The sequence below is a fragment of the Scyliorhinus canicula genome, chromosome 1 (assembly GCF_902713615.1).
Source record: "Scyliorhinus canicula chromosome 1, sScyCan1.1, whole genome shotgun sequence".
NCBI lineage: Eukaryota > Metazoa > Chordata > Chondrichthyes > Carcharhiniformes > Scyliorhinidae > Scyliorhinus > Scyliorhinus canicula.
Window position 1 is genome coordinate 162,792,336 of NC_052146.1, and position 20,526 is coordinate 162,812,861.

The 20,526-nt window shown below is 47.1% G+C and overlaps 1 protein-coding gene across 5 annotated transcripts in view; it reads right to left on the reverse strand.

Moving 5' to 3' along the window:
- Nucleotides 1-20,526, reverse strand: part of col16a1 (collagen, type XVI, alpha 1) — a 476,156-nt gene that overhangs the window by 90,492 nt on the left and 365,138 nt on the right. For all 5 annotated transcript variants that reach the window (XM_038801937.1, XM_038801918.1, XM_038801946.1 and 2 more), the window contains 6 exons: nucleotides 12,934-12,987; nucleotides 10,782-10,835; nucleotides 7,125-7,178; nucleotides 6,468-6,512; nucleotides 3,575-3,628; nucleotides 2,606-2,641 (listed from right to left, as the gene is read on the reverse strand). In XM_038801937.1, the coding sequence (XP_038657865.1) occupies nucleotides 2,606-2,641; nucleotides 3,575-3,628; nucleotides 6,468-6,512; nucleotides 7,125-7,178; nucleotides 10,782-10,835; nucleotides 12,934-12,987 (297 nt within the window). The remainder of the gene's footprint in view (nucleotides 1-2,605; nucleotides 2,642-3,574; nucleotides 3,629-6,467; nucleotides 6,513-7,124; nucleotides 7,179-10,781; nucleotides 10,836-12,933; nucleotides 12,988-20,526) is intronic.

Consider the following 20,526-nt stretch of genomic DNA (forward strand, 5'->3'; position numbering starts at 1 on the left):
ATCTGTGTGTGTGTCTGTGTGAGTATCTGTGAGTGTATCTGTGTGAGTGTCTGTGTGAGTGTCTGTGTGAGTGTCTGTGTGAGTGTCTGTGTGAGTGTCCGTGCGAGTGTCCGTGCGAGTGTCTGTGCGAGTGTCTGTGTGAGTGTCTGTGTGAGTGTATCTGTGTGAGTGTCTGTGTGAGTGTCTGTGTGAGTGTCTGTGTGAGTGTCCGTGCGAGTGTCTGTGTGAGTGTCTGTGTGAGTGTATCTGTGTGAGTGTCTGTGTGTGTGTGAGTGTCCGTGCGAGTGTCTGTGTGAGTGTCTGTGCGAGTGTCTGTGCGAATGTCTGTGAATGTCTGTGTGAGTATCTGTGTGTGTGTCTGTGTGAGTATCTGTGTGTGTGTCTGTGTGAGTATCTGTGTGTGTGTCTGTGTGAGTTTATCTGTGTGAATGTATCTGTGTGAGTATCTGTGTGAGTATCTGTGTGTGTGTCTGTGTGAGTATCTGTGTGTGTGTCTGTGTGAGTATCTGTGTGAATGTATCTGTGTGAGTATCTGTGTGAGTTTATCTGTGTGAATGTATCTGTGTGAATGTATCTGTGTGAGTATCTGTGTGAGTATCTGTGTGTGTGTCTGTGTGAGTATCTGTGTGTGTGTCTGTGTGAGTATCTGTGTGTGTGTCTGTGTGAGTATCTGTGTGAGTATCTGTGTGTGTGTCTGTGTGAGTATCTGTGTGTGTGTCTGTGTGAGTATCTGTGTGTGTGTCTGTGTGCTGTGTGAGTATCTGTGTGAGTATCTGTGTGTGTGTCTGTGTGAGTATCTGTGTCTGTGTGTGTGTCTGAGTGAGTGTATCTGTGAGTGTCTCTGTGTGAATATCTCTGTGTGAATATCTCTGTGTGAATATCTGTGTGTGAGTGTCTGTGTGTGAGTGTCTGTGTGTGAGTGTCTGTGAGTGTATCTGTGTGAGTGTCTGTGTGAGTGTCTGTGTGAGTGTCTGTGTGAGTGTCTGTGTGAGTGTCCGTGCGAGTGTCCGTGCGAGTGTCTGTGCGAGTGTCTGTGTGAGTGTCTGTGTGAGTGTATCTGTGTGAGTGTCTGTGTGAGTGTCTGTGTGAGTGTCTGTGTGAGTGTCCGTGCGAGTGTCTGTGTGAGTGTCTGTGTGAGTGTATCTGTGTGAGTGTCTGTGTGTGTGTGAGTGTCCGTGCGAGTGTCTGTGTGAGTGTCTGTGCGAGTGTCTGTGCGAATGTCTGTGAATGTCTGTGTGAGTATCTGTGTGTGTGTCTGTGTGAGTATCTGTGTGTGTGTCTGTGTGAGTATCTGTGTGTGTGTCTGTGTGAGTATCTGTGTGTGTGTCTGTGTGAGTATCTGTGTGTGTGTCTGTGTGCTGTGTGAGTATCTGTGTGAGTATCTGTGTGTGTGTCTGTGTGAGTATCTGTGTCTGTGTGTGTGTCTGAGTGAGTGTATCTGTGAGTGTCTCTGTGTGAATATCTCTGTGTGAATATCTCTGTGTGAATATCTGTGTGTGAGTGTCTGTGTGTGTGTCTGTGTGAGTATCTGTGAGTGTATCTGTGTGAGTGTCTGTGTGAGTGTCTGTGTGAGTGTCTGTGTGAGTGTCTGTGTGAGTGTCCGTGCGAGTGTCCGTGCGAGTGTCTGTGCGAGTGTCTGTGTGAGTGTCTGTGTGAGTGTATCTGTGTGAGTGTCTGTGTGAGTGTCTGTGTGAGTGTCTGTGTGAGTGTCCGTGCGAGTGTCTGTGTGAGTGTCTGTGTGAGTGTATCTGTGTGAGTGTCTGTGTGTGTGTGAGTGTCCGTGCGAGTGTCTGTGTGAGTGTCTGTGCGAGTGTCTGTGCGAATGTCTGTGAATGTCTGTGTGAGTATCTGTGTGTGTGTCTGTGTGAGTATCTGTGTGTGTGTCTGTGTGAGTATCTGTGTGTGTGTCTGTGTGAGTTTATCTGTGTGAATGTATCTGTGTGAGTATCTGTGTGAGTATCTGTGTGTGTGTCTGTGTGAGTATCTGTGTGTGTGTCTGTGTGAGTATCTGTGTGAATGTATCTGTGTGAGTATCTGTGTGAGTTTATCTGTGTGAATGTATCTGTGTGAATGTATCTGTGTGAGTATCTGTGTGAGTATCTGTGTGTGTGTCTGTGTGAGTATCTGTGTGTGTGTCTGTGTGAGTATCTGTGTGTGTGTCTGTGTGAGTATCTGTGTGAGTATCTGTGTGTGTGTCTGTGTGAGTATCTGTGTGTGTGTCTGTGTGAGTATCTGTGTGTGTGTCTGTGTGCTGTGTGAGTATCTGTGTGAGTATCTGTGTGTGTGTCTGTGTGAGTATCTGTGTCTGTGTGTGTGTCTGAGTGAGTGTATCTGTGAGTGTCTCTGTGTGAATATCTCTGTGTGAATATCTCTGTGTGAATATCTGTGTGTGAGTGTCTGTGTGTGAGTGTCTGTGTGTGAGTGTCTGTGTGAGTGTCTGTGAGAGTGTCTGTGTGAGTGTGTTAATTTCTATGTTTCCCTTTTGTTTATTGAGAACTTGGAGCCCACAGGTTAAAAATACAATTAATTGACTGGCCAGCTAATTTTTTTAAATACCAAAATATTGTTCACCCTTCCAGGCTCTATTCCGTGAAGTCTCACTCACCTGCTGTCCAGGGAATCCAGGCTGTCCTTGAAACCCCTGGAAAAGAATACTGAGAGATTAGCCCTGGATACGGAGATTTTACAATGCTGTTCTTCAACTTCAGCGTCTTCATTGGAGCAGTTCCTCCCTTCAGATCCACAACTCACCACAATTCTTGACAGCAGTTTTGCTCCCAGTTACCCATTATGCCACTTTGGACCAGCTATTGGACGATGCCCAAGGGATGGGTTAGCTTGCCTCTCTCTCGGCCTTGGTTTCAAAAGTGAAAGGTCAGTGTTTGGAACAGGAGGAGTCCATTCCGCCCATCAAACCTGCTCCATTGCTCAGTTAGAATATGGCTGATTTGTACCTCAATTGCATTGACTCACCAATGTTCCATATTTCTTAATGCACCTACCCAGCAAGAATCAATCAATCTCAGTTTCAAAAATTTCAATTAACTCCCCGAATTCAGAGATCTTTGAGGGAGAGGCGTCCAGGTCTCCACTACTCATTGTGTGAGGAAGTGCCTCCCAAAGTCAAATAAACAGCCTGTTTCCAATTTTAAGGTCATGGTCCTTGTTCTAACTCATGCAGGCTGCATCAGGAAGAACATCCCTCTGGTCTGGGACACATTCAGTTCCAAGAGGAAGGATAGTGCTCCATACACGGTGCCTTTCGATCTCTGTCAGAGGGAAACTTTCCTGATGTGAATCTGGATTAGAACCAGATTGATGAAGAAGATTTGTGTTCTAGTCAATATCTATGTTCTGAAGCCTTGACGGAGATGTGAGGCCTGGGAAAGAGAGGCATGCGTTCCATGACCCACGTCTCCAGCAGGATAGAGTCCTCATGCTGGGCTCATCGATCAGAGACAAGGTACAATGCTGGGACCACAATCCCCGTGAGATTGGTTGGTTACCAAGAATTGAGATGGAAGAATTTACTCAAAGGTCTATGTCACTAATTATAATCAGAAGCACCACTTACTTGATCTCCCTTCTCGCCTCGAGAACCAGGTAAGCCTGTGTTACCTGTTGGACCCTGCCAAGGAAGAAAAACAGAAAGGTTTAACATTTGTAACAAACGGACGAGAGGTGAGCTTAGATTGGAGACTTGACCTTTAGTGTTGAAGTCCTATTTCCTATTTGTACTTCTGCTCAATGAGCACCTGCATTGTAAAATCTGCCTCATTGATCATGGACTTAGATCAGATTCTCATCCCCATACCCATCATTACAAATACATATAATGGTGATAAAGATACAAAGTCTTCAACATAGTCAATCTCAGGTAGGGGGCCCTGGATATGCACATCTCATCTTGGATGAGAGTCGACTGCTGTGCCAAAGGTTCATTATCGGGTCAATTTCATTTTTTTAAAAATAAATTTAGATTACCCAATTATTTTTTCCAATTAAGGGGCAATTTAGCGTGGCCAATCCACCTACTCTGCACATTTTTGGGTTGTGGGGGCGAAACCCACACAGACACGGGAAGAATGTGCAAACTCCACACGGACAGTGACCCAGAGCTGGGATCGAACCTGGGACCTCAGCGCCGTGAGGCGGTTGTGCTAACCACATATTTTTATTGTAAAATTTTTCATTCTTACAAAATAAATCCCCACTAAACAACAAATGCATAAAGGTTTAATATGTGAATAATAGTCAATAATTATCAATGCCACTAAACTCAACCTTTCAACATATATCTGAAAAAAACTAATCACCCCTCCTAACAGCGAATAACTCTTGGAAAAGGGAAATTAATGTCTGCCATCTTGAGTAGAACCCTTCGACTGATCCTCTAATGGAGTGCTTGATCGTCTCCAGACATGGGTACTCCATTTGCTCACCCAACCAAGCTGAGGCACTGGGTGGAGTAGGAGACCTCCACCCCAGCAGAACTTGCCTCCGGGATATCAACAAGGCCAAGGCGAGGACATCTTCCTTCACCCCCGTCTGCAGCACCGGCCAGTCCAAAACCCCAAAGCTGATAAGGCTCCAGCTCGATATCAAGTGTCAGTAGGGAAGGAACAGACCTCACGACCCATCTAAACAGTGCTACGAATGCTAAGTGCTGTTTGAAACAGGCACATTCCTCTGGGGGCAATGTCCCTCTCCTCCAGATCAGGTTACTCTATATGGAGCACCCTCTTGTTCCACCATCTGCAATACCCAATTGATGGTTTTGGTGCTTTGAGTAGAAGCCACTTGTTTTGACCTGAAACAAAGCCAGTGCTCTCAGGGCAATTAGCAGCCCTTTAACAACTGCTGCTACATGATTACCCAAACCAGCTCCTTGGCATACAGTCATAGATAATTACAGCATGAAAACATACCCTACAGCCCAACCTGTCCATGCCGCCCAGTTTTGAACACTAAGTTAGTCCCAATTGCCTGCTTTTCCCATATCCCTCCATACCCAGCTTTCTCATATAACTGTCTAAATGCTTTTTATAAGACTAAAATGTACCCGTCTCTACTACTGCCTCTGGCAGTTCGTTCCAGATACGCCCCACCCTCTGTGTGAAAAAACTGCCCCTCTGGACCCTTTTGTATCTCTCCCCCTTTAATTTTCCCTTGGAGAACCCACTGAAGTATTAAAACTATCGGACCTTGTGTCATGTGGTAGGGTCAGTTGGTACCCTTGTCCAACACCAAATATCCCACTGGGCCTAGACTACACTATTAGCCCTGTGGTTACCCGGAACACTGACACGACGATAGCAACAGCTCTCTGTGGAGGAACAGTCCACCAATGGCGCTGCTCTCCTCAAGACACCCAATATGGTCAACCTTTTATGATTCCTTTGACTGTTCTTTACCAACTTGCTTGTGAGAAGTGCAGGCAGCAGTTGTATCCAAAACCCTCATTTCACCTCGAATTCTGCAGATTGCCAACCAGGATTTAACTCGCATCTCAATTGGACAGAGCAGCATGCCTAAAATCTTCACCTGTGGTGTCTTCATTAAGACAATAATGTCTTTGTGCACCTTTGGCCACTTCATCCAATTCACTTATCAGTCCAAAGATGTGCAGGTTAGGTGGATTGGCCATGCCAAATTACCCTTAGGTTAGATGGGATTGCAGGGATAGGGTAGAGATGTTGGGTCAAGTAGGGTCCTCTTTCCAAGAGCTGGTACAGACTCGATGGGCCTAATAGCCTCCTTCTGCACTGTAAATTCTATCATTCTATGATTCTATGAATTGGAAACGTGAGACCCCAGCACTGATCCCTGTAGCACACCACTTGTTACACTCTGCCAACCAGGAAATAATCCATTTATGCCTACTCTCTGTTTCCTAATTGCCAATCCATCTTTTGTCCATGCCAATAGATAATCTCCTACACAATGAGCTTACATTTTCCACAATAAATTGCTAGCGGTGCACTCTAAAGTGCCTTTCAATCAGCTGTGTCTCTTTGACTCGACCTACACAACCCCTCTACCCTCCCCATCCCGAGTTTAATTCAACAAACGATTGAAGCTCCCTGGCTTTTCCATTGAACCTACACTTGGCCCTTTTGTACAAGTTAGATCTAGTTTAAAAAAGAAAAATTTAGACTACCCAATTCTTTTTTTTCCAATTAAGGGGCAATTTAGCGTAGCCAATCCACCTACCCCGCACATCTTGGGGTTGTGGGGGTGAGACCCACGCAAACACCAGGAGAATGTGCAAACTCCGCATAGGCAGTGACCCGGGGCCGGGATCGAACCTGGGACCTCAGCGCCTTGAGGCAGAAGTGCTAACCACTGTGCCACCGTGCTGTCCATAAGTTAGATATAGTTTGTGTGTTCTATAATAATTGACCTTTTCTAATCAATTCATATCAATCTCAATCTCGTCAATTAATTTCAGAACACGGCATACTCACCGTTGGGCCTGCTGGACCATGGGAACCAGGGAGACCAGGCGGGCCCTGCAATGAGAAGCAATCTGTCAGGGTGGATGAGCTTGGATGGAAGATGTGTTCAGTGTAGAGCTGAACAGAGGCAGTCTTAATAATGGGAAGGACTGAGAAGTTAAGAGGCTCATACGGTTCAGGTTCAAATAGTTTGGTTGAACCTGAAAACGTATCAGCATCAAAAAGTCTCACATTCGGCACCAAACAATGCACAGAGGTGAGAATGTGTGGAGCACCTTGGTCAATCAGGGAAGGCTGAAACAGCACCAAGGTCAATTACTCCCATGTTTACACTCAGACTCATTGGGTCAAATGTTCTCCGGACATTCTCCACCCACTGTGGCAAGCAGTAAGCAGCTTGGCCACTTGGCCTCAAAAGGGGTACCGGAGGTCGCTCAGAAAATGCTCAATGCTCCTTGTCCACTTTGAACAAGAGCAGAAGTGTTTCTTCTGGACCTTGAAAACAAAATGAAGGTCAGAGAGACAGAGAGAGAAAGGAATAGAGAGCGTATAAGAGGAGATGGTGAAAGAAAGAAAGGTACAATTGAAACATAAATCGGCCTGAACAACGTCATGGGTCCTGAGATGGTTGATATAGATTTTCGGCCTTTATCATCTTGTCCTTACCGACTCGCCTTTCTCTCCAGCGGGACCTGTGTAACCTTTCTCTCCTTTAAGCCCCTGAAAGAAACATTAATATATTTATGGGGGCATCTTTGCACAAGCCAAACTTCAGGAACAAATTAACTCTACTGCAAAAATTGATGGCCTGAAGGAAGATCACATGACAAGGACACCCTGCTATAAGTAAGCAAGATACTTGGTATTTTTCTACAAAAGCTTTCACAGTTGCCGAGATTCTTCTGTAGGTCAGTTGGGAAATCATTTAATGATTACAGAACAACTTGTAAGAAACAGTAGCAAGGCAGTAATTATAAAAGATAGACATCATCTCAATCCTTTGGAAAAGATGTGAGCAAGTTTTGAAACTGCTCATGCCTTTGCACTTTGTTCTGTCTAATTTACTGCCCTTGAGGCCATTCATTTAAAAAAAAATGTATTTTATTACAAACATGTGTCAAAACATGTTACAGCAAGTAAACACCCCGGGAAACATACTTCCCAGCAATCAACTATAGAGTCTGTACAAATGTTTTCCCTTTTCCACCCCCCGCGACGAACAGCCCCTCAAACACGGTCACAAACATCTCCCCCTTTTCTCAACCCCCCTGCAGAGCTCCTTAATATTCAGGCCATTCATGATAAACCTTGTGGCAGCCAATGGCTATCAATGAAACTGTTGCCAATTTAACACAAATATGGACATGCTTCCAGTTTGTCCTCCCTCGCTCCATTTCAGTAGTTTTTCAGCAAATGTGACAAAAGACGACCTTTCGTATAAAGTTACAGCGCTTACATTCCATTCTCCAATCCTAAAGCTGGGATTACACCAATGGTTAGGTACAAAGAAAAACTCCCGTTAAACTGTCCCCATCAAACATTCCCAGAACAGGTACAGCACGGGGTTAGATACAGAGTAAAGCTCCCTCTACACTGTCCCCATCAAACACTCCCAGAACAGGTACAGCACGGGGTTAGATACAGAGTAAAGCTCCCTCTACACTGTCCCCATCAAACACTCCCAGGACAGGTACAGCATGTGGTTAGATACAGAGTAAAGCTCCCTTTACACTGTCCCCATCAAACACTCCCAGAACAGGTACAGCATGGGGTTAGATACAGAGTAAAGCTCCCTCTACACTGTCCCCATCAAACACTCCCAGGACAGGGACAGCACAAGGTTAGATACAAAGTAAAGCTCCCTCTACACTGCCCCCATCAAACACTCCCAGGACAGGTACAGCATGGGATTAGATACAGAGTAAAGCTCCTTCTACACTGTCCCCATTAAAAACTCCCAGGACAGGTCCAGCACAGGGGGTGCTATGTCTTTTCGTCCGACGTCATTTCGTCCAACGACACTTCGTCCACGTCTTTTCGTCCAACGTCTTTTTGTCCGCCCGTCTTTTGGTCCAACGTCATTTTGTCCGGTGATTTTTTTCGTCAAAGATTTTTTGTGACTTTTTACGTGTTTTTGCTGGATGATTTTTTTTGTCAAAGACTTTTTGTAACTTGACTTTTAGTAACTTGCTTAGTAGCACCACTCCACTTTAACTTTTGTACATGGAAATCTTCTCTAATGCACATAATATACAATAAAGGATCTTTATTACCGGCCTCTTTCCTTTAACGAGCCTCGTTAAAGGATAGTTATTATCGTTCTCTCGTTAAAGGATAGTTATTATCGTTCTCTCCCCTTTAACGAGCCTCGTTAAAGGATCCCACAGCGAAAATTGATTTCTTGAGGAATGTTGCTCACAATTTACATCAATTTTAAGTAATTTCGGGAATTCATCAGTAGTAAACTTTTAGATCTTTTTAACTGCATTTTTAGATTTTTTAACTTTTTAACTGCATTTTTAAGCTTGTATTTTACTTGAATTTCATCAATTACTTGCATTTTAGCAATTAAATTCACTTGCTGTATTGTGCCTGCTTTCTATCAATTAAATGCTTTTATACGGAGTTGATTTGCAATTGGTTAATTGGACGAAGTGACGTTGGACCAAAAGACGGGCGGACAAAAAGACGTTGGACGAAAAGACGTGGACGAAGTGTCGTTGGACGAAATGACGTCGGACGAAAAGACGCGACACGAGCACAGGGTTAGATACAGAGTAAAGCTCCCTCTACACTGTCCCCATCAAACACTACTCGGACTGCAGCATGGTGTTAAATACAGAGTAAAGCTCCTTCTACACTGTCCCCATCAAACACTGACAGGACAGGTACAGCACAGGGTTAGATACAGAGTAAAGCTCCCTCTACACTGTCCCTATCAAACACTCCCAGGACAGGTACAGCACGGGGTTAGATACAGAGTAAAGCTCCCTCTACACTGTCCCCATCGAACACTCCCAGGACAGGTACAGCATGGGGTTAGATACAGAGTAAAGCTCCCTCTACACTGTCCCCATCGAACACTCCCAGGACAGGTACAGCATGGGGTTAGATACAGAGTAAAGCTCCCTCTACACTGTCCCTATCAAACACTCCCAGGACAGGTACAGCACGGGGTTAGATACAGAGTAAAGCTCCCTCTACACTGTCCCCATCGAACACTCCCAGGACAGGTACAGCATGGGGTTAGATACAGAGTAAAGCTCCCTCTACACTGTCCCCATCGAACACTCCCAGGACAGGTACAGCATGGGGTTAGATACAGAGTAAAGCTCCCTCCACACTTTCCAATTGATGGAAGTGAGCTCCAGATGTAGGTCAGCATCTAATGTTTCAACATTTTCTGTACCAGCTCTGTCTACTCTTTTATACAATTTAGAACTAATGTATAGCCAACATTGTACTACACTTGTTGACTTCTTCCCACATGATGTGCAGTGGTCTGAATCAAGGCAGAGGAATTTCCAATCACGACTTCAGATCAAACAAAGGGCGGGTGACAAACAATATGGAATAGAAATCCTGGTTTCCTGAATGTTCTCTCATGAATACCCTCTGCTCTCTTCCATCTCTCCCAACTCTCGATTGTTCACGTTTGACCAAGAAACAACAAAGCTATTAAGCATGAGGGCATCACAAGCCAATTGCATCTTCCCATGATGCTCACACCTATATTCTCCTGCCTGGGGGCAGCACTGGACGCTGACTGGACGTTCAATCTGGGATCTTCCAGATTCAAATGGCTCCATTTCCCTGCAGGCTGAACATTCCCCAACTCAGAAACACATCTTAATTCTATGCAGAATATCGGACACCGGCTCTCTGTTAGAACATAGAACATAGAACAGTACAGCACAGAACAGGCCCTTCGGCCCTCAATGTTGTGCCGAGCCATGATCACCCTACTCAAACCCACGTATCCACCCTATACCCGTAACCCAACAACCCCCCTCTTAACCTTACTTTTATTAGGACACTACGGGCAATTTAGCATGGCCAATCCACCTAACCCACACATCTTTGGACTGTGGGAGGAAACCGGAGCACCCGGAGGAAACCCACGCACACACGGGGAGGACGTGCAGACTCCACACAGACAGTGACCCAGCCGGGAATCGAACCTGGGACCCTGGAGCTGTGAAGCATTTATGCTAACCACCATGCTACCCTGCTGCCCCTGTTCTGGAGAGTTCACTGTGTCCCGTTCTGTCCCAATTCTGGTAACTGTCCATTTCACAGACACACCTCACAATGAGGACCTACCGGCAGACCAGGCATTCCCACTGATCCAGGGTATCCGGAGGTGCCTGGAGGACCCTAAGAGACAAACACATCACAACATGGTTATACAAAGTGACTATGATAGGTCATCCCAGCTTATTATGGTGGGGGTGGGGGATAGGGAGGGGGTGCTTGCGAGGCAGGATTTGTGTTCCCGATAGCCCATGAGGACAATCACAGAGTAGGTAAGGGAATGGGCGCGTCTTCAGTGGCCCTATTGGATGGTCCCCTCTGGGAAGCACCTTGAAGGGCTGCTCTGTGTTATCATCACTCTGGTTGCACTATGATCCTTGTTCATACCATAGACTGAAGGAGTTCGAGGAGGCCATTCGGCCCATTGTTGCTGGCCCTTTTAAAGAGCTATCCAATTAACCCCACTCCTCTGCAATTTTCCCATCACCCTGCTAATAGGTTTCCTTCAAGTATTTATCCAGTTTCCCTGAAAATCAAGAGTGAATCTGATTCCAGCATTCTTTCAGACGTTGTGTTCCTCATCGTAACAACTCACTGTGAACACTTTGTTCCTCGTGTTGCCTCTGGTTCACCAATTACCTTAAATCTGTTGCCTCTGGTTACCATTGCGAACTTTAAATACTTTCCCTGACAGCTCTTTTGGGTGTACCCTACACAACATGTCTGCAAGGGTTCAAGAAGGCAGCTCACCACCATCTTCTCAAGGGCAACTAGGGATGGGCAACAAATGCTGGCCTAGCCAGTGGCACCCATAACCCGTTCAAGAACAATTTTTAAAAAAAACATCAAAATCCTTCATGATTTTATCAAATCTCCCCTTAATCTTTTCTACTCTAAGGAAATTAACTCCAGTTTCTCCTTCCTGGCTGATTAACGGAAGTCCCTCAAACTTGTAAACTTTCTGTGCAATTTCTCCAAGGCTTTGTCATCCTTCCTGAAGTATAGTGCCCAGAATTGAACAAATACTCCAGCTGGGGTCTAACCAGTGTTTTATAAACCTTTATCATAACTTCCTTGCTTTTGTATTTTTTGTTTCTTTTAAGTAAGCCAACAATTCCATTGCTTCTGTGTTCTGCTTCCGGTGTGGATGAGGGCAAGAGTTGGAATTGAGTTGGCATGTGGGCATGGAGAGTGGGGGGGGGGGGGGGGGGGGGGGGGGGGGGCGCAATGGGGTGTGAGGGCCGAGGGCCTAAAATGTGATCAAAGTAGCAGAGAACTGAGACTGGCTTTCGCACCGTTCATCTGGGCACCTGGCCATTCCTGTGGTCACTTGCGATCAGATTCTCAGAACAATGGGCCTGACCTCATCCCACCTCCCCCTCCACCAAAAATGCCACCCCACTCCCACTACCGGACTATCCCCCCGCACCCTCCACAGTGGGTATTGCATTAATCGGGGGCCTTTCTCCCGCGGTGGATGTGACAAGTTCCAGGCTTGAGCCATCCACCTCGGTAGTGAATATCTGAACCTTGGTCTCTTCCTCTCTCTTTCTGCCCCCGCTATCCCCTTCAAATACAGATGGAAAATAATAGCCTTGGAATTACAGAATTGTGAAACGTCCTAATGCTGTAGGCAGCATCTTTCCTCACTTTCTGACATCAGTACTACATGGGTTGTCCACTGAGATAAGAAAATCCTAGTTTTTTCATTTGTGTCTGTAAAGATGCACTTTCACAGACTTCAGTAATGAACATAAAAGGCATTTATTAATAAAAATTGTTCAGCAGCCTTATGGCTGCAGCTAGCACCCAACCTGCCTAAGAGAACCACCCCCCTCCCCCTCCCCCCACCGGAGTTATTATCCACTTTGAGTCACGATTGGTCATCCAAGCCAGGTGACCCTTATTCTGCTGTGTTGCCCTGAAAGAAAATAACATCGTGGAGGTAAGTCCTGGCTCCCTGCTTCCTGGGAAAGCTGCTAAACTATGTTTTTATCCATGGTGAAATTGAGGAACACATGTTGCCTCTACAGAATACTGGTATTGCACCTGCACTTCTCCCCTAGTGTCCCACTCCCAGTTACATGGTTATATGTTCTGCCGCCGATGAAAGTGCTCTTTTATCCTCCAGTGATATAACTCCCTACTTCTGGCAGTAATATGCACACAGATACATATCTGACGTTAATGTTTATTCAGTGCTTCAAGGGCCTGAACTCACCTGATCTCCTTTATGCCCAGTCATCCCTGGTAATCCTCGCTCTCCTTGAAGACCCTGTTGGTGAAAAATATTTTTCTTTTAAAGAGAGATTCCTGGTGGAATCATGAACGTCCTGAACTCTTTGTCAAGGTGAGAATCTTGTGCTCCAGCTTTCCCCAGTCAGGCTTCTCAAAATATTATCCCTGCCCAGGAATAAACTTCTCCACTCAGAATCACCTCTCAGCCTTGCTGTGTGAAACCTATGGCCCTGTTACTGAGAAAACACATCAAAGATGGTGTAACACTGAGCTTGCAAGACCCTGACACTTAGTGAAGAGATCAGGCCTTTTGTCTCACCCCGACTCTGCCTCAATTCACAGTCTTTGTCACTGAATAACCGGGGTGGTTTTGCCCCAGCTGTGCCACTGTGAAATTAGAGCAACTGGTCCCATCATGAGGGAGGCCTCATTGGGCCCGAGTTTAAAACCGGATAAAGTAAAATACCTCCCCTCAATGATAGGAGCAGCGACAGTACATTGATTCCTCCCAGCTCCTTTGTAGATTTACATCACAACCTCCACGTCCCTGGTCATTCAATGGGAGCACGCTTGTTTTTGAGCCAGAAGGTCATGGGTTCAGGTCCCTCGGGAAGAGGGTCACTCCGAGGGCTTCTGCACAAACACCCAGGTCAACACTCCCAACGCTGACATGTGATGAGATGTGCAAGTGTCACCTTATTTACCTTCTCAGGTGGATGTTGTCAAGATATGCACTCATGCACATAATGAGGTAAAGACAGGCAGTGACAGACACCCAGGTTAGCCAATCAACACACAGGACAGAACACAACCAATCACCAGACAGAACACTAGAGGGGGGTTTCCTACTATAAAACACATGAGGCATCAGCACTCCACCTCTTTCCACTGGTGACAAATGTAGTGACAGTCAGGGTGTATATATAGTTAGCACCTTCTGCACGTGGCTCAGAGCTAGTCTGGTCTAGTTAGTTAGTTAGCATACTTAGAGTAGTAGAGTGTCAACCCACAGCAAGCTGTGTGCACTGTTACAGAAGTTCAATAAATCGTATTGAACCAATGTCTAAGTTTGGTGTCTGCTTTCCAGTCTAACTGCATCCAGTTGCAGTCTGTGTTACCCCAGGGTCAATAACATGACATGGTACCAGTAATCTACTTCATCTAAGTAATTTACCTTGAGTGATTCAGTGACGACCAGCAAGTGCCTTCCAGCGGCATGGAGTAGATCCAGGCCCCTCCACAGCTCCGGATCTCCGGAAATCTCAGCGCCAACTTGCGGGTCTTCAAGCAGAAGTTCAGTCTCTACATTGAGGCTTCGGGCCTCAAGGGTGCATCTGATGCCAGAAAAATCACGCTGCTCCTATCAACTGCGAGGGACCAAGCCATCCAAATCTTCAACTCGCTCATTTTTGCTGACGGGAGGACAAGACCAAGTTCAAGACCGTGTTAGCCAAATTCGACAGTCACTGTGAAGTCGAAACGAACAAGAGCTTTGAGCACTATGTCTTCTAGCAACGCCTTCAGGGTAAGGATGCACCTTTCCAATCCTTTCTAACTCATCTCCGTATATTAGCGCAGTCCTGCAACTACGGTGACACTGCTGAGTCCATCATGAGGGATCGGATCATGTTTGGGGTCCACTCCGACGCCCTACGGTAGCGGCTCCTTAAAATAAAAAACATGACCCTGCCAGTCGCAATCGAGACGTGTAAAGTGCATGAACATGAGAGAAGTTGGTACTCCCGTCTTAAAATCAGCAGAACAGGACGTACTTGCCTCCCACGAGGCAGAGAGTGTACAGGCCATCGCCTGGATGCGGCGCCTTAGTATCGATGAAGGCGGCCATTTTGTGCGCTTTTCCCGGGGTCCCACGCATGCGCACCACGAACAGGAGAATGAAGTGGCCGAAGACCACACTGTGCAGGTGCAAACGCCGTCTGACCGCACTACGCATGTGCGACGACGCACGGTGCGTAACAACATCAACGTCATGCGTGCCCGAACTGCGGCACTGCCTACTTAAAGCGGCAATGCCCTGCAAGAGGCAGGCGATGTTTAAACTGTGGGAAGCCTGGACATTATGCAGCTTTGTGCAGGTCTGCACTACCGGTCGTGGCCCGGAGATCCCACTTCCAACGCAAACGTGTTAGATATGTGCAGCACGGGCTGCTGGATTCTAATCCTGGTAGCTCCACAGATCCAGAGGTTGACCAGAGGTCCCCATATCGTGTGGCAGCATAACTATGTTTGACAAGGTCTCCTCAAATTCAGCAACACACCTATCTATCCTCAATGTGGATTCTGTGGACGAATGGCGTGCTGTCGTACACGTTAACCAATGCAGCATCCGTTCAAGCTGGACACTGGTGCTTCAGCCAATCTCACATCTCGAGCAGATCTTGACCGCATCAAAAGGCGACCAGAAATTCTTCCGCCGGCCTGCCAGCTTCTTGATTATAATGGCAATGCCATTACTGCATTAGGGTCTTGTCATCTGCAAGTCTCCAACAAGACCATCAACGCCACACTGCGATTCGAAATCGTCAAGCCCGACAAGGCTTCCCTGCTTGGTGCCCATGCATGCAAGCTACTCAATCTCGTCCAGCGCGTACATGCCATGTCCTCTGCCAATGTGAATCTTCAGGCTGACACTGACGAAATCCTGTCACAATACCCGGATGTGCTCAGTGGGATGGGCATGCTGCCGTACCGCTACAAATCTTACTCAGGCCTGATGCCACGCCTGTGATCCATGCACCACGCCGGGTGCCGGCTCCTCTGAAGGACCGTTTAAAGGCGCAGTTGCAGGAGCTCCAAGACCAGGGTATAACCTCTAAAGTGACGGAACCAACTGACTGGGCAGCTCAATGGTCTGTGTGAAGAAGCCCTTTGGAGAGTTGCGCATATGTATAGATCCCAAAGATCTTAACCGGAACAAAATGCAGGAACACTACCCAATTCCGAAGCGGGAGGAGCTAACCAGTGAGATGGCACACGCCAAATTCTTTACAAAGTGAGATGCATCGCGTGGTTTCTGGCAGATACAACTGGACGAGTCCAGCAGGAAGCTCTGCACATTTAATACACCTTTCGGAAGTTACTGTTATAACCGTATGATGTTTGGTATGTTTCAGCCTCTGAAATCTTTCACAGGATCATGGAGCAGATGATGGAGGGCATTGAGGGTGTGCGTGTCCATGTAGATGATGTAATCATATGGCACACGACCCCCGAGAAACACATGTCTCGTCTCAAACAAGTCTTTCGACTTATCCATGCCAACGGCCTCAAGTTGAACAAGGCTCCTTTGGCGTGTCATCCATCAAGTTTTTGGGCGATCAAATATTCCAGCAGGGTGTGTAACCGGACTCGGACAAAGTCAAGGCCATCAACACAATGAAGACCCCGGAAGACAAGAAGGCGGTACTCCGCTTCCTGGCTATGGTTAACTTCTTGGGAAAGTTCATTCCCAACCTCGCATCACACACCACGGTTCTCAGGCATCTGGTGAAGAAGTCCACTGCCTTCCAGTGGCTACCCACACATCAAGCAGAGTGGCTTGAGTTAAAGGCAAAGCTCACCACTGCTCCGGTACTAGCGTTTTTTGACCAAGAGTGGGAGACAAAAGGCTCCACGGACGCCAGCCAGGATGGCATTGGTACGGTGCTCCTCCAGAGGGATGACTCCTCGTCCTGGGCTCCAGTGGCCTATGCGTCCAGGGCCATGACTCCCACTGAACAGAGGTACGCTCAGATAGAGAAAGAGTGCCTGGGCCTCCTAACAGGCATTGTAAAGTTCCATGACTACATCTACGGTCTACCAACCTTCACAGTAGAGACTGACCACAGACCCTTGGTCCATATCATTCATAAGGACTTGAATGACATGACGCCCAGGCTTCAGCGCATTCTACTTCGACTCTGCAGGTAGAATTTTGAGTTGGTTTACACACTGGGCAAAGAGCTAATCATTGTGGACGCCCTGTCTCACGCCATCACCTCGCCCTGTGAACGGGTAGACTTCATCTGCCAAATTGAGGCACAGGTGCAACTGTGTGCCAGCAACCTCCCGGCCTCAGATGAAAAAGTGGTCAACATTCGAGAAGAGACTGCCAAGGGCCCCCTTCTGCAGCGGGTCTTGCATCACCTCGCAAATGGTTGGCAGAAAGGGTAATGCCCTCAGTTTTTTAATGTCAAGAACAACCTGACAGTCATCGAGGGGATTCTCCTCAAGCTAGATCACATCGTTATTCCTCGCAGCCTCAAGAGCTTAGTGCTCAAACAAATCCACGAGGAACACCTTGGTGTTGAGAAATGCAGGCGCAGGGCCCGGCAGGCAGTCTATTGACCTGGAATCAACCGGGACATATTCAACATGGTCATCAATTGTGCAACCTGCCAGCTTTTCCAGCCTGCTCAGCCCAAAGAAATGCTCCAGCAACACTAGATTGTGACCTCTCCGTGGTCTAAAGTGGGAATCGACCTTTTTCACGCCAATGGGCATGACTATGTGCTCATCATCGATATTGCAGAAAATAAGGAAGTATGGGATTGAAGGTGATTTAGCGGTTTGGATCAGTAATTGGCTAGCTGAAAGAAGACAGAGGGTGGTGGTTGATGGCAAATGTTCATCCTGGAGTTCAGTTACTAGTGGTGTACCGCAAGGATCTGTTTTGGGGCCACTGCTGTTTGTCATTTTTATAAATGACCTGGAAGAGGGTGTAGAAGGATGGGTTAGTAAATTTGCAGATGACACGAAGGTCGGTGGAGTTGTGGATAGTGCTGAAGGATGTTATAGGATACAGAGGGACATAGATAAGTTGCAGAGCTGGGCTGAGAGGTGGCAGATGGAGTTTAATGCGGAAAAGTGTGAGGTGGTTCACTTTGGAAGGAGTAACAGGAATGCAGAGTACTGGGCTAATGGCAAGATTCTTGGTAGTGTAGATGAACAGAGAGATCTCGGCATCCAGGTACATAAATCCCTGAAAGTTGCCACCCAGGTTAATAGGGCTGTTAAGAAGGCATATGGTGTGCTAGCCTTTATCAGCAGGTGGATTGAGTTTTGGATCCACAAGGTCATGCTGCAGCTGTATATAACTCTGGTGCGGCCGCACCTGGAGTACTGCGTGCAGTTCTGGTCACCACATTATAGGAAGGATGTGGAAACTTTGGAAAGGGTTCAGAGGAGATTTACTCGGATGTTGCCTGGTATGGAGGGAAGGTCTTACGAGGAAAGGCTCAGGGACTTGAAGTTGTTTTCGTTAGAGAGGAGAAGGCTGAGAGGTGACTTAATAGAGACATATAAGATAGTCAGAGGGTTAGATAGGGTGGACAGTGAGAGTCTTTTTCCTCGGATGGTGATGACCAACACGAGGGGACATAGCTTTAAATTGAGGGGTGTTAGATATAGGACAGATGTCAGAGGCAGTTTCTTTACTCAGAGAGTAGTAGGGGTGTGGAACGCCCTGCCTGCAACAGTAGTAGACTCGCCAACTTTAAGGGCATTTAAGTGGTCACTGGATAGACATATGGATGAAAATGGAATAGTGTAGGTCAGATAGGCTTCAGATGGTTTCACAGGTCGGCGCAACATCGAGGGCCAAAGGGCCCGTACTGCGCTGTAATGTTCTATATTCTATATTCTATACTTCACAAGTTACCCGGAGGTGGTGAAACTGTCCGACCTAACATCAAGGACAGTCATCAAGGCCTGCAAGAAGAAATTTGCCAGGCATGGTATTCCGCTCACTGTCATGAGCGACAACGGTCCCTGTTTCCACAGCCAAGAGTGGTCCAATTTCGCCAGGTCGTACCAATTTAAACACATTACCTCAAGCCCATACAACCCGCAGTCTAACGGGAAGGTCGAAAAAGGGGTCCATATCGTGAAGCAACTGCTCTGCAAGGCTGCGGTCTCGACTTCTGACTTTAACCTTGCGCTCCTGGCGTACAGGGCAACCCCTCTGTCCACCGGTATGTCTCCGGCACAACTACTTATGAATCGAGACCTGCGGACGACTGTTCCGGCCATTCATTTACCAGACCTGGATCACCTCCCAGTGCTGCAAAAGGTGCAGCAACTCAGAAACCGGCAAAAGCTGACATACGATGCTCATGCTACTGATTTGCCTGTGCTATCTCCGGAAGATGCTGTTCGCATCAAGTTGCCTTGTGGAGGCTGGTCGGCTCCAGCTGTTGTTGTTCGACAGGCTGCTCCCAGGTCGTTTGTGGTTCGTATGGCTGATGGATCAATTGTCAGGCACAACAGAAGGGCACTATGCAAACTTGACTGCCCACCACCGAATCTCACTTTTCCAGCTGTCGTTATGCCTCCTCCGGACACCTCGCTCCACGAGGCCACCAATCTGGTAGCAATCCCGCCTGTCAAGGCACCGTCGTCCCCACCTCCACCTCTCAGGCAGTTGAAAAAGATCCAACGCCAGCCATGTACATATTCATTCACTCGCCATTTGCTGTAAATAGTTGTACCTGTATATATGTCGTATATGCTCTAAGCAGCCGACAAATTTTTTTTTAAAAAGGGAGGATGTCATGATATGCACCCATGCACATAATGAGGTAAAGACAGGCAGTGACAGACACCCAGGTGAGCCAATCAACACACAGGACAGAACACAACCAATCACTAGACAGAACACTAGAAGGGGGGTTTCCTACTATAAAACACATGAGGCATCAGCACTCCGCCTCTTTCCACTGGTGGCAACTGTAGTGACAGTCAGGGTGTATATATAGTTAGCACCTTCTGCACGTGGCTCAGAGCTAGTCTGGTCTAGTTAGTTATAGTTAGCATACTTAGAGTAGTAGAGTGTCAACCCACAGCCAGCTGTGTGCACTGTTACAGAAGTTCAATAAATCGTCTTGAACCAACGTCTAAGTTTGGTGTCTGCTTTCCAGTACAACTGCATCCAGTTGCAGTCTGTGTTACCCCAGGGTCAATAACACAACAGATGTCAAAGGTCACAAGGCACTATTCTATATCAAAACTTAGCCTCAGGATCACAGAATCCCGCCTCTAATTGTAAGCAATGGGTGTTTTGCTCACTGGCTGGGGAGCTGATGAGAGCCCCACTTTGCCAGGTTCTTGGAAGGCCTACCACATTGATTGCCAATCAGGCACTTAACTGGGCAGCAGCAGGTCCTCCCCCAGGATCAAACAGCACAAGGCAGAAATCCTGCCCACTAAGAGCTGCCAGCTAATCAGAGGCTGGCAGCTGTGCAATGTTCAGCAGCACCAAACAAATAATTGGCTGCTGTCGGTTAGCGCACACTCGAGGCCCCGGGTCACTAAGGGTCCCAGGGCCCAGGCGGATGACAAAAGCAAATTACTGAGGATGCTTGAATCAGAAACAAAAACAGAAAATACTGGACAATCTCAGCAGGTCCGACAGCATCTGTGGAGAGAATAGTGAGCCGTTTCGAGGCTGGATGACTCTTTGTCAAAGCTCTGACAAATCGTCATCCAACTATAAAACACAGGTGAGTATTGGCGGGAGAGAGATTTTGGGGTGGTGGGGGTGGGGGGGGGGGGGGGGGGGGGGGGGGGTGGGGGGGGG